The sequence below is a fragment of the Oncorhynchus keta genome, chromosome 4 (assembly GCF_023373465.1).
Source record: "Oncorhynchus keta strain PuntledgeMale-10-30-2019 chromosome 4, Oket_V2, whole genome shotgun sequence".
Lineage (NCBI taxonomy): Eukaryota > Metazoa > Chordata > Actinopteri > Salmoniformes > Salmonidae > Oncorhynchus > Oncorhynchus keta.
The window spans coordinates 26,475,142-26,490,957 of record NC_068424.1 but is presented as its reverse complement, the minus strand read 5'-3'; the positions used below and the strand labels follow the sequence as shown (position 1 = coordinate 26,490,957).

The 15,816-nt window shown below is 45.2% G+C and overlaps 1 protein-coding gene across 2 annotated transcripts in view; it reads right to left on the bottom strand.

Annotated features, from left to right (window-relative positions):
* Positions 1-15,816, bottom strand: part of prex2 (phosphatidylinositol-3,4,5-trisphosphate-dependent Rac exchange factor 2) — a 245,216-nt gene that overhangs the window by 26,118 nt on the left and 203,282 nt on the right. For both annotated transcript variants that reach the window (XM_052504945.1, XM_052504946.1), the window contains exons 37-38: positions 9,515-9,581; positions 9,062-9,252 (exon numbers count right to left, since the gene is read on the bottom strand). In XM_052504945.1, the coding sequence (XP_052360905.1) occupies positions 9,062-9,252; positions 9,515-9,581 (258 nt within the window). The remainder of the gene's footprint in view (positions 1-9,061; positions 9,253-9,514; positions 9,582-15,816) is intronic.

Below are 15,816 nucleotides of genomic sequence, written 5' to 3'. Positions count from 1 at the left end.
TGTAGAGAAACAGAGGAGCGGAGGCAGCACATTGTAGAGAAACAGAGAAACAGAGGAGGGGAGGCAGCACATTGTAGAGAAACAGAGGAGCGGAGGCAGTACATTGTAGAGAAACAGAGAAACAGAGAAACAGAGGAGTGGAGGCAGCACATAGTAGAGAAACAGAGAAACAGAGGAGCGGAGGCAGCACATTGTAGAGAAACAGAGGAGCGGAGGCAGCACATTGTAGAGAAACAGAGAAACAGAGGAGTGGAGGCAGCACATTGTAGAGAAGAAACAGAGGAGCGGAGGCAGCAGTAGAGAAACAGAGAGGAGGAGGCAGCACATTGTAGAGAAACAGAGGAAGGCAGCAGAGAAACAGAAACAGAGGAGCAAGACAGCACATAGTAGAGAAACAGAGGAGGGGAGGCAGCACATTGTAGAGAGAAAGGCAGAGGAGCGGAGGCAGCACATTGTAGAGAAACAGAGAAACAGAGGAGCGGAGGCAGCACATTGTAGAGAAACAGAGAAACAGAGAATGGAGAGCACATTGTAGAGAAACAGAGAAACAGAGGCAGCACATTGTAGAGAAACAGAGAAACAGAGGAGCACATTGGAGAACAGAGAAACAGAGGAGCAGAGACAGCACATTGTAGAGAAACAGAGAAACAGAGGAGCAGAGACAGCAGAGGAGCGGAGACATTGTAGAGAAACAGAGAAACAGAGGAGCGGAGGCACATTGTAGAGAAACAACAGAGAAAACAGAGAAGACAGAGAAACAGAAACAGAGGAGCGGAGGCAGCACATTGTAGAGAAACAGAGGAGCAGAGGCAGCACATTGTAGAGAAACAGAGGAGGGAGACAGCACATTGTAGAGAAACAGAGAAACAGAGGAGCGGAGGCAGCACATTGTAGAGACAGAGAAACAGGAAGCAGAGGCAGCACATTGTAGAGAAACAGAGAAACAGAGGAGCAGAGACAGCACATTGTAGAGAAACAGAGAAACAGAGGAGCGGAGGCAGCACATTGTAGAGAAACAGAGAAACAGAGGAAACAGCGGAGGCAGCACATTGTAGAGAAACAGAGAGCAGAGGACAGCACATTGTAGAGAAACAGAGAAACAGAGGAGGAGAGAAACAGAGGAGCACATTGTGAAACAAAACAGAGGAGCGGAGGCAGCATTGTAGAGAAACAGAGAAACAGAGGAGCAGAGACAGAGTAGAGAAACAGAGAAACAGAGGAGCAGAGGCAGCACATTGTAGAGAAACAGAGGAGCGGAGGCAGCACATTGTAGAGAAACAGAGGAGCAGAGACAGCACATTGTAGAGAAACAGAGAAACAGAGGAGCGGAGACAGCACATAGTAGAGAAACAGAGGAGCGGAGGCAGCACATTGTAGAGAAACAGAGAAACAGAGGAGCGGAGGCAGCACATTGTAGAGAAACAGAGAAACAGAGGAGCAGAGGCAGCACATTGTAGAGAAACAGAGGAGCGGAGGCAGCACATTGTAGAGAAACAGAGAAACAGAGGAGAGGAGACAGCACATTGTAGAGAAACAGAGAAACAGAGGAGCGGAGGCAGCACATTGTAGAGAAACAGAGAAACAGAGGAGGGGAGGCAGCACATTGTAGAGAAACAGAGGAGCGGAGGCAGCACATTGTAGAGAAACAGAGAAACAGAGGAGGGGAGGCAGCACATTGTAGAGAAACAGAGGAGCGGAGGCAGCACATTGTAGAGAAACAGAGAAACAGAGGAGTGGAGGCAGCACATAGTAGAGAAACAGAGAAACAGAGGAGCAGAGGCAGCACATTGTAGAGAAACAGAGAAACAGAGGAGTGGAGGCAGCACATTGTAGAGAGAGAAACAGAGGAGCGGAGGCAGCACATTGTAGAGAAACAGAGAAACAGAGGAGCGGAGGCAGCACATTGTAGAGAAACAGAGGAGCAGAGGCAGCACATTGTAGAGAAACAGAGAAACAGAGGAGCGGAGGCAGCACATTGTAGAGAAACAGAGGAGCAGAGGCAGCACATTGTAGAGAAACAGAGGAGCGGAGGCAGCACATTGTAGAGAAACAGAGAAACAGAGAAACAGAGGAGTGGAGGCAGCACATAGTAGAGAAACAGAGAAACAGAGGAGCGGAGGCAGCACATTGTAGAGAAACAGAGAAACAGAGGAGCGGAGGCAGCACATTGTAGAGAAACAGAGAAACAGAGGAGTGGAGGCAGCACATTGTAGAGAGAGAAACAGAGGAGCGGAGGCAGCACATTGTAGAGAAACAGAGGAAACAGAGAGAAACAGAGGAGGGGAGGCAGCACATTGTAGAGAAACAGAGGAGCGGAGGCAGCACATTGTAGAGAAACAGAGGAGCGGAGGCAGCACATTGTAGAGAAACAGAGAAACAGAGGAGGAGAGGCAGCACATTGTAGAGAAACAGAGGAGCGGAGGCAGCACATTGTAGAGAGAAACAGAGAAACAGAGGAGCACATTGTAGAGAAACAGAGGAGGGATTGTAGAGAAACAGAGAAACAGAGGAGGAGGCAGCACATTGTAGAGAAACAGAGGAGGGAGGCAGCACATTGTAGAGAAACAGAGGAGCGAAGGCAGCACATTGTAGAGAAACAGAGGAGCGGAGGCAGCACATTGTAGAGAAACAGAGAAACAGAGGAGGGGAGGCAGCACATTGTAGAGAAACAGAGGAGCGGAGGCAGCACATTGTAGAGAAACAGAGAAACAGAGAAACAGAGGAGTGGAGGCAGCACATAGTAGAGAAACAGAGAAACAGAGGAGCGGAGGCAGCACATTGTAGAGAAACAGAGAAACAGAGGAGCGGAGGCAGCACATTGTAGAGAAACAGAGAAACAGAGGAGTGGAGGCAGCACATTGTAGAGAGAGAAACAGAGGAGCGGAGGCAGCACATTGTAGAGAAACAGAGGAGGGAGGCAGCACATTGTAGAGAAACAGAGGAGGGGAGGCAGCACATTGTAGAGAAACAGAGGAGGGGAGGCAGCACATTGTAGAGAAACAGAGAAACAGAGGAGCGGAGACAGCACATAGTAGAGAAACAGAGGAGCGGAGGCAGCACATTGTAGAGAAACAGAGAAACAGAGGAGCGGAGGCAGCACATTGTAGAGAAACAGAGAAACAGAGGAGCGGAGGCAGCACATAGTAGAGAAACAGAGGAGCGGAGGCAGCACATTGTAGAGAAACAGAGAAACAGAGGAGCGGAGGCAGCACATTGTAGAGAAACAGAGAAACAGAGGAGCAGAGACAGCACATTGTAGAGAAACAGAGAAACAGAGGAGCGGAGACAGCACATTGTAGAGAAACAGAGAAACAGAGGAGCGGAGACAGCACATAGTAGAGAAACAGAGGAGCGGAGGCAGCACATTGTAGAGAAACAGAGAAACAGAGGAGCGGAGACAGCACATTGTAGAGAAACAGAGAAACAGAGGAGCGGAGGCAGCACATAGTAGAGAAACAGAGGAGCGGAGGCAGCACATTGTAGAGAAACAGAGGAACGGAGGCAGCACATTGTAGAGAAACAGAGAAACAGAGGAGCGGAGACAGCACATTGTAGAGAAACAGAGAAACAGAGGAGCGGAGGCAGCACATTGTAGAGAAACAGAGAAACAGAGGAGCGGAGGCAGCACATTGTAGAGAAACAGAGGAGCGGAGGCAGCACATTGTAGAGAAACAGAGAAACAGAGGAGCGGAGACAGCACATAGTAGAGAAACAGAGGAGCAGAGGAGCGGAGGCAGCACATTGTAGAGAAACAGAGAAACAGAGGAGCGGAGGCAGCACATTGTAGAGAAACAGAGAAACAGAGGAGCGGAGACAGCACATTGTAGAGAAACAGAGAAACAGAGGAGCGGAGACAGCACATTGTAGAGAAACAGAGAAACAGAGGAGCGGAGACAGCACATAGTAGAGAAACAGAGGAGCGGAGGCAGCACATTGTAGAGAAACAGAGGAGCGGAGGCAGCACATTGTAGAGAAACAGAGGAGCGGAGGCAGCACATTGTAAACTGCTGAGACCCTGAATATCACACTGCTGCTGCTTTCACTGTTATTAAACCTCACTGCTACCTCGCCCATCAGGCCAACTAATCACATCAATAGAGCAACCTGTGTGTGTGTTTGTGTGTTTGTTTGTGTGTGTGTGTGTGTGTGTGTGTGTGTGTGTGTGTGTGTGTGTGTGTGTGTGTGTGTGTGTGTGTGTGTGTGTGTGTGTGTGTGTGTGTGTGTGTGTGTGTGTGTGTGTGTGTGTGTGTGTGTGTGTGTGTGTGTGTGTGTGTGTGTGTGTGTGTGTGTGTGTGTGTGTGTGTGTGTGTGTGTGTGTGTGTGTGTGTGTGTGTGTGAGCTGCCTGCCTGCCTCTCTCTCTCTCTGATAGTGCAGTTTCCATTACATTACTAATCTGTTGGCCTGGCTTCATAGTGTTTCATAAATACCATCCTGCTATTTCCTTATTTCTACCCTTCTGGAATCCATTAAGATTTCACACAGTCAGATTCCCAAATGGCACCTTATTCCCTATTTAGACCACTACTTTTGACTAGAGCCCCACAAAAGTCATACACTATAATGGGAATAGGGTGCCATTTGGGATTAGTGCGTTCGTCAGATTTGGAATTGTTCCGGGGGAAAAAGCATGTTATTAAGCTGTATCCTGTACTGCGTCAGAGTTTGATGAATATTTGATTATGGAAGAATTGTTCCATAAACAGTGTTTTGATTAATATGAAGTTAGAGCAGAGTGGTTCTGTACGTAGAAAAACACAGGCTGTGGAAGAAAAACATGGTCCCAGGAACCAGGAACCCGTTCTATAGAAAGAACCCTCTAGATGGAATAGCATTTAGGGTGGGAAAACAGGCCGACAAATAACCCTAGAATTGACCTGCCTTGTCACGCTACACTTAGCCTGCCTGTATGGGTGACTTGTGGCCAGTTCGTGGTGCTCAAACACACACATCCTTGCTCGCTCGCACGCGCACACACACACACATGCACACACACACACACACACACGCACACACACACACACACACACGGCTGTGAGTTAATAGCAGTCACTAGTCTGACGGGGGCTTTCTATTAGAGCTCAGCCAGCCGGGCAGCTCACTCCACAACACTTTATCACACTGTCATTCACACCACCACACGCAAGAGTGTGTGTGTGTGAGTGTGTGTGTGTGTGTGTGGAATAGAGACTGACAGAGAGAGAGAGAGAGATAAAAATATGAAAGAGAGAATGAAGCAGCAGCAGGGATCAGGGGTGACAAACGATCAGGATATTTCTGTCCCCACAGGATGATGAATCGAGACAAGATCTGGCAGGTGAAAGATGGAACCTTATATAGGTAGCGTCCCAAATTACACCCTAATCCTTATAAAGTGCACTACTTTTGACCAGGGCCCATAGGGTTCTGGTCAGAAGCAGTGCATGATATAGGGTTGCCATTTGGAACGCAGACATGGAATGTAATAAGAATGGAAGTAATTGACCTGTCGTTGACTTCCCGTCTAAAAAGTGCTATATTCACTTAAAAAGGCACTAACCATCTCTATAAGGAACAATGAAAGCCATTACTAAGAGTATCGGCTTCATAACTAATGCAGAGGAAGGTATGTTAATAGTAAGTTCTACACTGTGTTCCAAATGGCAGCCTGTTGTCTGTATAAGGCTCTGGTCAAAAGTAGTGCACTATATAGAAAATGGAGATGCCATAGAAATGTAGGGGGGATATAGAATGCTGGATGGAGACAAATAGAGAACATTGTGTGTGTGTGTGTGTGTGTGTGTGTGTGTGTGTGTGTGTGTGTGTGTGTGTGTGTGTGTGTGTGTGTGTGTGTGTGTGTGTGTGTGTGTGTGTGTGTGTGTGTGTGTGTGTGTGTGTGTGTGTGTGTGTGTGAGGAAAGCCAAGCCTGCTAAGTAACTGTCAGAGATTGACAGTATGTGGAGATACAGAGAGGAAGAAAGAAGAGAGGGAGGGAGAGAACAAGGGGACAATGTGAGAGGAGCGGTGACAATGGGAGAAGGGACAAGTCACTCTCTCTCTCAATGGAAAGTGTTACCACATACATTGCCAAAGTAAACATATAGACAGATTTGTTTGATTTAAATGATGAAGCAGATAGATACCTGGTTGGTCATTCCACTGGCTGTCCCTGTGTCACGGGTGTGATGAAGCAGGATTCCACTGCGACAGATTTGTTTGATTTAAATGATGAAGCAGATAGATACCTGGTTGGTCATTCCACTGGCTGTCCCTACGGGTGTGTCAGGAAGTGACAGATTTGTTTGATTTAAATGATGAAGCAGATAGATACCTGGTTGGTCATTCCACTGGCTGTCCCTACGGGTGTGTCAGGAAGCGACAGATTTGTTTGATTTAAATGATGAAGCAGATAGATACCTGGTTGGTCATTCCACTGGCTGTCCCTACGGGTGTGTCAGGAAGCGACATATTTGTTTGATTTAAATGATGAAGCAGATAGATACCTGGTTGGTCATTCCACTGGCTGTCCCTACGGGTGTGTCAGGAAGCGACAGATTTTGCAGCTAATATGCCACAAGGAGTTGTTTCGTGATTGGATTTTCTCCTTTTCTCTTTTGGTTTCAAAATCTTTGTATTCGTTTTTTACATTTGGGGGAAGAAAATAGCCCGTAAGTCTTTTTGGTCTGGCAATGTAGGAGAAAATGCAGCTGTGTCTCGACCTCTCTCTGGGCCAGTTTCTACGGACATGTTGTGCTCACGGAGTACATAGTCCGTGTTTTTCTCCATTTTCTACCAGTCATAGTGGTCAGATATTTGGCTCTAAGCAGACTAGCATTGAAGTTAACTTTGTCTTTCCAATACGTGATAGATTATTTTCTTTGCTTTGTGATAATTTGGTTGGACCAGTGGTGTCCTGAGGCTTTGTTGCCTTGGTAGTGTTTTACGAACTTAGCCTCAGGACCAGCTGGCTGAGGGGACTCTTCTCTATGGTCACATCTTGGTATTCAAGGGTTTTGTAGGAGTGGGAGTAGGGCTGTGGCGGTCATGAAATTGTCAGACGGTTATTGTCATGCATAAGACTGCCGGTCTCACGGTAATTTACCGGTAATTAACATAAACACGTTTAGCATTTCCAGACCTCCAAGCATACAAGCTACATACAAGAAGAATATGATTGGACTTAGGTGAATAACATAGAAAGGATCATTTTCCCATTCCTGAGCAAATGCACATTATGAAGTGGCTATGTTGAGTGTAAAAGTGATCATTTGAAACAGGTCCTATACAATAGATTTAGAGTTATTTGGCAACTTTAGTAGTAATAATAATAATAATAATAATATATGCCATTTAGCAGACGCTTTTATCCAAAGCGACTTACAGTCATGTGTGCATACAAACCATGTCGGCCTTAGAAATCAAAATATATATGGGCTGCATGATGCGACTATGATGCGGCTATGATGCGGCTATGATGCGGCTATGGTGCGGCTATGGTGCGGCTATGATGCGACTATGATGCGACTATGATGCGGCTATGATGCGGCTATGATGCATAACAAATAATTAAGAGCAGCAGTAAAATAACAGTAGTGAGGTTATATACAGGGGGTACCGGTACAGAGTCAACGTGCGGGGGGCACCGGTTAGTCGAGGTAATTGGGGTAATATGTACATGTAGGTAGAGTGAAAGTGACTCTGCATAGATAATAACAGAGAATAGCAACAGTGTAAAAGAGAGGGTGGGGGGGTGACAATGCAAATAGTCAGGGTAGCCATTTGATTAGCTATTCAGGAGTCTTATGGCTTGGGGGTAAAAGCTGTTAAGAAACCATTTTACCCAGACTTGGCGTTCCGGTGCCACCTGTCGTGCGTGCGGTAGCAGAGAAAACTTTGACAATTTTTAGGGCCTTCCTCTGACACCACCTGGTATAGAGGTCCTGAATGGCAGGAAACTTGGCCCCAGTGATGTACTGGGCCCTATACACTACCCTCTGCAGTGTGTATGGTAATTTCGCTGCGCCTAAGGTGACATTCCACCCAAACACTGTATCCCAGGGGCTCTTTTCTCCAACCCTATTTCTGCAGCTATCCAGTGTTTAATTTGGGAAAACAACTGAAATCTGTTCGGGAACATCGATAGTAACATGTTTTCACAACTACACATATTTCATTAAACTGTTGACAGCCCCCCCCCATGCGTGCCGTAGAAAGGAAAGAAAGAGAGGGGAGGAGATGGAAACTCATGGTGGTGAGACATTCTGCAGCTAAAAGTAATGTGTCAGTCTATTAATTATGAAAATAAAAAAGCCTTATCACTAGGCTATTCAAAATCTAAAACAAATTCACTATAACTGTAGGCTAAATTTGAAATTTGATTAATGTAGGCTAGACCAATTACGTACCAAAGATATTTTACATCAGTATTTTTGCTTGTTTTTCTGCCATGTGTAATACGCGGTTGGCTATGTATTGTATAACGGCACAATCGTCCTTATAATTCAGGGTATGCATATGCACGGGGGTATGGGTGTTTTGAATGAATCATCACCTTAGAAAGCGCTGTCCATTTCGTTGTGTTTGGCTTTGAAACAACATCCACAAGGACCATGTTTCCCCCACTCAGCTTCAACCTGCTGTTGAACTTCTTTCTCCAAATTGATCATCAGAGTGCATAAGAGGAGTTTACCGTGAGTCAACGGTCATGTGGAATTCCACTGCGATCATGACTCATAACTGCTGGTGCTGCAGTAATACGGTCATCACAACAGTCCGAAGTGGGGGGGGGGGTCACTTGTTTCTAAATTATTCTAACATTGGTGACTCTTCTTTAGATATTAATCAGAAGAGGGAATTGGCCTAATTCTGCTCTGCATGCGATGTTTGTCATTTTTCTCTGTAGCCTGAGGATACTCGTACAGAGTTCCGCATGCTGGGTTTCCATTGGGGGTTTGTCCCATTTGTCAAAGTCTTGCTTTGTAAGCTCAGCGCACACTTTACTGCCATAAAGTGCAATTGGTTCTATTATTAATTTGAATATTTTCGGCCAGATCCCCTCTCTTCCGCTCTCTCTCTGTCACTCACCGGTGCACGCCGCTGTTGCACATGACGATATGTGTGGCTCCGAGGCGAGAGCAGAGTTCTGATGCCACGGTAAGCAGGCCGACTCCTGACGCCCCACAGGCTGTATACTGACAGGCTGCCGTGCGACGGGAGGAGATGAAACTCTCCATCAGCCGGTACAACTCCTCCAGAGCATTCAGAGGACGCATCAACTGGGAGGAGAGGAGAAGGAGAGGTAGGAGAAAGGGAGGGTTAATACTGTATGACTACTGTATCAGACCCTGCAATTGACTAGCGTCCTGTCCAGGGGGTATACTTGTACATCAAGCTGTCTCGCTCTGCAGAAACAGGACCATTGTGCCATGGATCATTCTGGCTCGGACAAGGCTACTTGCTACGACTGCATAACGTGAGTATCAGACCACGACTCCACTGTAACTAACCTATGAAGCTGGCGTTTCCTGATCCTCTTACCTTGTCTATGAGGGCAGCTTTAGGTGTGGAGCTGGGGGGAAGGTTGGACTTATCCAGGTAGAAAGCCCTGTAGAGAGGAACACAGGATGGTTAGACAATGCTGCTCCCTAGCATGACAATGGTTTTTAGCTAATGATAAACAATGATTAACGGACTATTCAGGAGGTTAGGGTAAGCCCTCCACACTATGGCACCCAGTAGCCCTACTTTATTTGACCAATAGGTCAGACTCAGTAGCAGCAGATCAGACCAGCCCAGGCCCTGCTCTGCAAAGCAGGGAAAATACGGCAGCAGTCCATCAAGTGTTTGTTTTGGAGCTGGGTGGTGTGGTACATCAAATCATCTGTCTCACCCAGTCCAAGCTCCAGATCCTAGCTCAGCAGATATACAAACTAAGTATGTGTCCCAAATGGCACCCTATTCCCTACATAGTGCACTACTTTTGACCAGGGCTCTATGTAGGGTGCCATTTGTGATGCAGACTGAGCATCTCATCTGTGCTTCGTTCCTTCATTCATTCAATGAGCAGGAGGGTGTAGTTTCATAGTGTGGCCACTGGAGGCAGTACTAGCCTGGTCTCTCTATTCTATGGAGATGGCTGGCTGGAGAATGGACGATGTGTGTGATGCTAATGGTGCTGGCTCAGCAGTACGTAAAATCAGTCACAGTCAGTCAACCCCTCTTATTATACCAAGTGTGTGTGTGTGTGTGTGTGTGTCCTATTATACTGTACCAAATATGCTTCAAGCTATGAATCAAGGCAGGTACTACAACTATCTACAACCATCAGAGTGCTACAACCATCACAGCCTCAAGCATTGGAGACACACACACACACACACACACACACACACACACACACACACACACACACACACACACACACACACACACACACACACACACACACACACACACACACACACACACACACATACACATACACACACACCACACAGAATGGTATGCATCTGCCTGTGGCCATTAGCCTCCTATCCTGCATCTAAGAATCTTCAGTTGGCGATATGCGATATCCTTTCTGCTAGCCAAAGTATTGTTACTCATATGCTGGATAGAGATGTATCCCTGCAGATTCCCATTGACATGTTTCCTAGTGTTTAGGCTTGAGGGTAAACAGAAAAGTGTAATGCCAGGGATATTGTTCATACTGCTGACAATAAAAGCTAATCCATTCATGTTTAGTTTAGTCTGCCCAGTACATGTATGAGTCCCAACTATTTAGTGCACTACTTTAGACCAGGGTCCATTGGGAAGAGGGTACCATTTGGGATTGCCTTGATGTTTATTATCACAATTATATTTTTGCCTGACATTAAAACAGTTATGGTTCAGGATTTAATAACGCTGTAAATCAGTACTGGCAGGGTGGGGAGGTCAAGTTTATTCTACAAACACACACAAACGCACACACCAGGGTTTCCGCTGGACAAGTGACCGGGAATATTTTAATTTATCAGACATTTAAGCTATTTACCAGCCATCGATATGCATTGGGTACGTAAACCATTAGGCTGTCCGTCCACCCACACAGCCAGCGCCATTCCATAAACGACAGATATTGGGTACGCAACCCATTAGTGTCACGCCTTGGTCATTGTATTTTGTGTTTTCGTTATATATTTGTTCAGGCCAGGGTGTGACATGTGTTTATTGTGTTGTCGTATTGGGTTTTTGTAGGCATTGGGATTGTGGTTGATTAGGGGTGTCTCTAGTTTAGGCTGGGCTGCCTGAGGCGGTTCTCAATCAGAGTCAGGTGATTCTTGTTGTCTCTGATGGGCCAACCATATTTAGGTAGCCGGGGTTTCACTGTGTATTTCGTGGGTGATTGTTCCTGTCTCTGTGTAGTGTTCACCAGATAGGCTGTAATTAGTTTTCACGTTCCGTTTGTTGTTTTGTATTTGTATAGTTATTTCATGTATCGCTTTTTTCATTAAAGACATGAGTAACCACCACGCTGCATTTGGGTCCGACTCTCTTTCAACAAACGAAGAACGCCGATTACAATTAGGCTGTCCGTCCACCCACACAGCCAGCGCCATTCCATAAACGACAGATATTGGGTACGCAACCCATTAGGCTGTCCGTCCACCCACACAGCCAGCGCCATTCCAAAACGACAGATATTGGGTACGTAACCCATTAGGCTGTCCGTCCACCCACACAGCCAGCGCCATTCCATAAACGACAGATATTGGGTAGGTAACCCATTAGGCTGTCCGTCCACCCACACAGCCAGCGCCATTCCATAAACGACAGATATTGGGTAGGTAACCCATTAGGCTGTCCGTCCACCCACACAGCCAGCGCCATTCCATAAACGACAGATATTGGGTAGGTAACCCATTAGGCTGTCCGTCCACCCACACAGCCAGCGCCATTCCATAAACGACAGATATTGGGTACGTAACCCATTAGGCTGTCCGTCCACCCACACAGCCAGCGCCATTCCATAAACGACAGATATTGGGTACGTAACCCATTAGGCTGTCCGTCCACCCACACAGCCAGCGCTATTCCATAAACGACAGATATTGGGTACGTAACCCATTAGGCTGTCCGTCCACCCACACAGCCAGCGCCATTCCATAAACGACAGATATTGGGTAGGTAACCCATTAGGCTGTCCGTCCACCCACACAGCCAGCGCCATTCCATAAACGACAGATATTGGGTAGGTAACCCATTAGGCTGTCCGTCCACCCACACAGCCAGCGCCATTCCATAAACAACGGATATTGGGTACGTAACCCATTAGGCTGTCCGTCCACCCACACAGCCAGCGTAGATGTAGATGACATTGAGCCAGTGGGTTTGGCGACGAGTATGAAGCGAGGGCCAGCCAACGAGAGCGTACAGGTCGCAATGGTGGGTAGTATATGGGGCTTTGGTGACAAAACGGATGGCACTGTGATAGACTGCATCCAATTGGTTGAGTAGGGTATTGGAGGCTATTTTGTAAATGACATCGCCGAAGTCGAGGATTGGTAGGATAGTCAGTTTTACAAGGGTATGTTTGGCAGCATGAGTGAAGGATGCTTTGTTGCGAAATAGGAAGCCAATTCTAGATTTAACTTTGGATTGGAGATGTTTGATGTGGGTCTGGAAGGAGTGTTTACAGTCTAACCAGACACCCAGGTATTTGTAGTTGTCCACGTATTCTAAGTCCGAGCCGTCAAGAAAGGCTAGTGCCTACCTTACCTAACAAATGAAAGGCTAATTATATTTATTTTACAACAGGCACACAAACTCAAACTTAATTTAGCCAATGAAAATGTCTCAACAGAATGTAAAAAAACAAACACATTTTGCATATGTAGCCCTTTCCTATCGTCAAATGACCTAGTGGCCTCATGGGTGAAATGTTATTCATAGTTTTCTTTTTTTTTACACAGAAAATCCAGTGTTTCTATATCAAACAGTTTTGTTATATTTCAGTCTTCTGTGATGTATATAAAGTGTAATATCGGGATGCAAATACAAAATGTAATACATTTCAACTCTATATCTGACATGGTGCAGGTGTCTTCTTTTTGTTAAGCCCATAACCATGTGTGTGAGGTGTATACTTTTGTTTCAAAGTAGATTTGTTTAAGACTACCAATAAACACTCTGTGTGACCCTGACTGAGCCCATAGCAGTAACAGGTTATAAAGAACTGGCTTGGATTAATAAATATCCCTACAATAATATAAAATAATAATAAGTGTAAAACAAATTACTATATATATATATATATATATATATATATATTAAAGTTCCAGAATTGCATCCTACCTGAACAGTTGAACATTACTAAATAGAGAAAATGAGTAGACCTGTCATCTTATAAAGTCATTCACAGTGCTTTATTAAAAATGATAAACTTGGCTGAAAGCAGTGGTATATCAGACCGTATACCACGGGTATGACAAAACATGTATTTTTACTGTTCTAATTAAGCTGGTAACCAGTTTATAATAGCAATAAGGCACCTCTGGGGTGTGTGGTAGATGGCCAATATAAGGGCTGTATCCAGGCACTCCGCATTGCACCGTGCTAAAGAACAGCCCTTAGCCGTGCAATATTGGTCATATACCAAGTGTAATAGACTACCCAGATGGTATTGAAGAAATAAGTTGTTTCATCACCCTGTGATTCAAAATATTTGAATATGCAACCTAATTCAGTGATTGTCATGCATTGTGGGTAGACACTTATGCTACTGTTGTTATATTTCACTTTTAAAATAGACTGACATCATTTTGGGATATTTTTGTTGTTCAATGGAGATTAATTTTCCTGCATCTTTACATGCTCTAATATCATAGGCTAATTTATTTGGAGCTAATTCACCACATGAGTAAGTGCAAACTCAAAACAGATCACCATAACTCATAGTAGCCGTGTACTAATCTAAAATGACATTTAATGTCCAATGTTGCAGTTGTAGCCTACCGCCCAATGAGGCCTATGCACTCGCAATGGCCAATCCGCATTTCGCAGGCTCCGTATCTCAAAGCCACATCCAATATCTTCGCATAATTGTTGCTACTGAACTCATAATTGAGAGTTGAGAAATAAAAAAGTCCTGTATATCTACAGAAAGCTGAGAGCATCTTCTCTCCATCTGTAACAACAGAATAGCTTCCTTGCAATCAGAATAATTGTCTTTCTCCCTATAGGCCAATGCTCCTCTCTCGCTCTCTCCTCAGCAGCAGGGCAGCCCTGGATCATTTGGCAGGCTACAATTGTATTTATCGGCCAAAAGCCGTCAATTACCGGCAAACGGAAGCCCTGGCACACAGCACAGTTGCATCATCGGCACCATAGCATTATCCTTTAACTTGCAGTCTCCCAAAGCTAAATGACTATGAGGGAAGTTTACTATTGGTTCAGGCAGAGTTAACGGTCCATGTAATTGGTTCAACACTGGCTTATCATTCACAAAATGCTTGAGATAGTGCAGGAGTTATGCTGAGCTTTCGGCTAGAAACGTTATTCACTTCAATCCCCCCCATCCATAAACAGTTTGCAAGCACATATAATGGCATAGGGCCAATAACGAACATTAATCATTTAAAAGGGTTGATGGGTGGTTCTCTGCAAATTCCTATTTGCTAAATATAAGATTTTGTGATTCAGACTCTCAAGTGCTGTTTGCACTTGGTAACTATTGTGTGTGTGTGTGTGTGTATGTGCAAAGAGATGTGTGTGGACAAACAAAAAGGCTGGAGTGCATCAAAGCCAGTATCCTCCTTACATTATCCAAGAAGCGATGACAAAAAACTAGCATAAAACAAAATTAAAGTCAACAAGACAATAACACTCAAAAGTTACCCCATAAAAGTTATAAATATAGGCTCTGCTACAGGCCTGCTTTGCATCTTACCATTTAGTCCCTACACCACAACCCATTCACACTCCAATATCTCTCTTTCTGCCCAATAAAATTGTATCATCACACAAAACTGGTCTTTCCAAATGGCACCCTATTCCCTGCATAGTGCACTACTTTTGACTATATAGGGAATAGGATGCCATTGTGGATACAGCCCTGCTCTGTCAGATAGGAATCACCTTCAATCGGAATGGACCACTCTGCCTCTGACTGAGCCTCCAATGCACCCTATTCCCTATATGGTGCACTACTTTTGACCAGGAACCCATAGGGAATATGGTGCCATTTGGGATGAACCCTCTGTCTCAACACTGCTGCTTACACTTTTCTTTTAAAGCAAAAAAATATATAACATCCTTGTAGATGCATTTTGCCAAGCCAAGGTCATATTACCCACTGATTATACCATAGACAAACATACTGCCCACCATGAAGAGAGAGGAGCCTGGAGGGCATTGCCTGTGTCGCAAATGGCATCCTATTCCCTATGCACTGCACTACGTTTGACTAGGGCTCATAGGGATTCTTTTGGGAATAGGGTGCCATTTGGGACCTAATCCTTGATGACTAACTAATAATAAGGGCAAACTTTAGGTCAGGATGATATCCTTTGGGTGTTTTGGTAAGTGAAGCCAATTTAAAGGGACATCATTCGGTCAACGGATGGCAATTGGGTGGTTGGGAAAAACCCTATTTTGGGAACTGGGAAATTATAGTCAGCCCACACATGCAGTACTGTAACTATATACACATGTTGGTACAAGGGGATACCCATATAATCACATATCACAGTATAGGATCTCCGTGGGGTTATTGGCATGGCTGATGTATATGAGATTGTGAAACACGAGGAGCCCTGACATCACAGTTTCCTTTCCCACTGACGCTGGTGACACCCTCACAG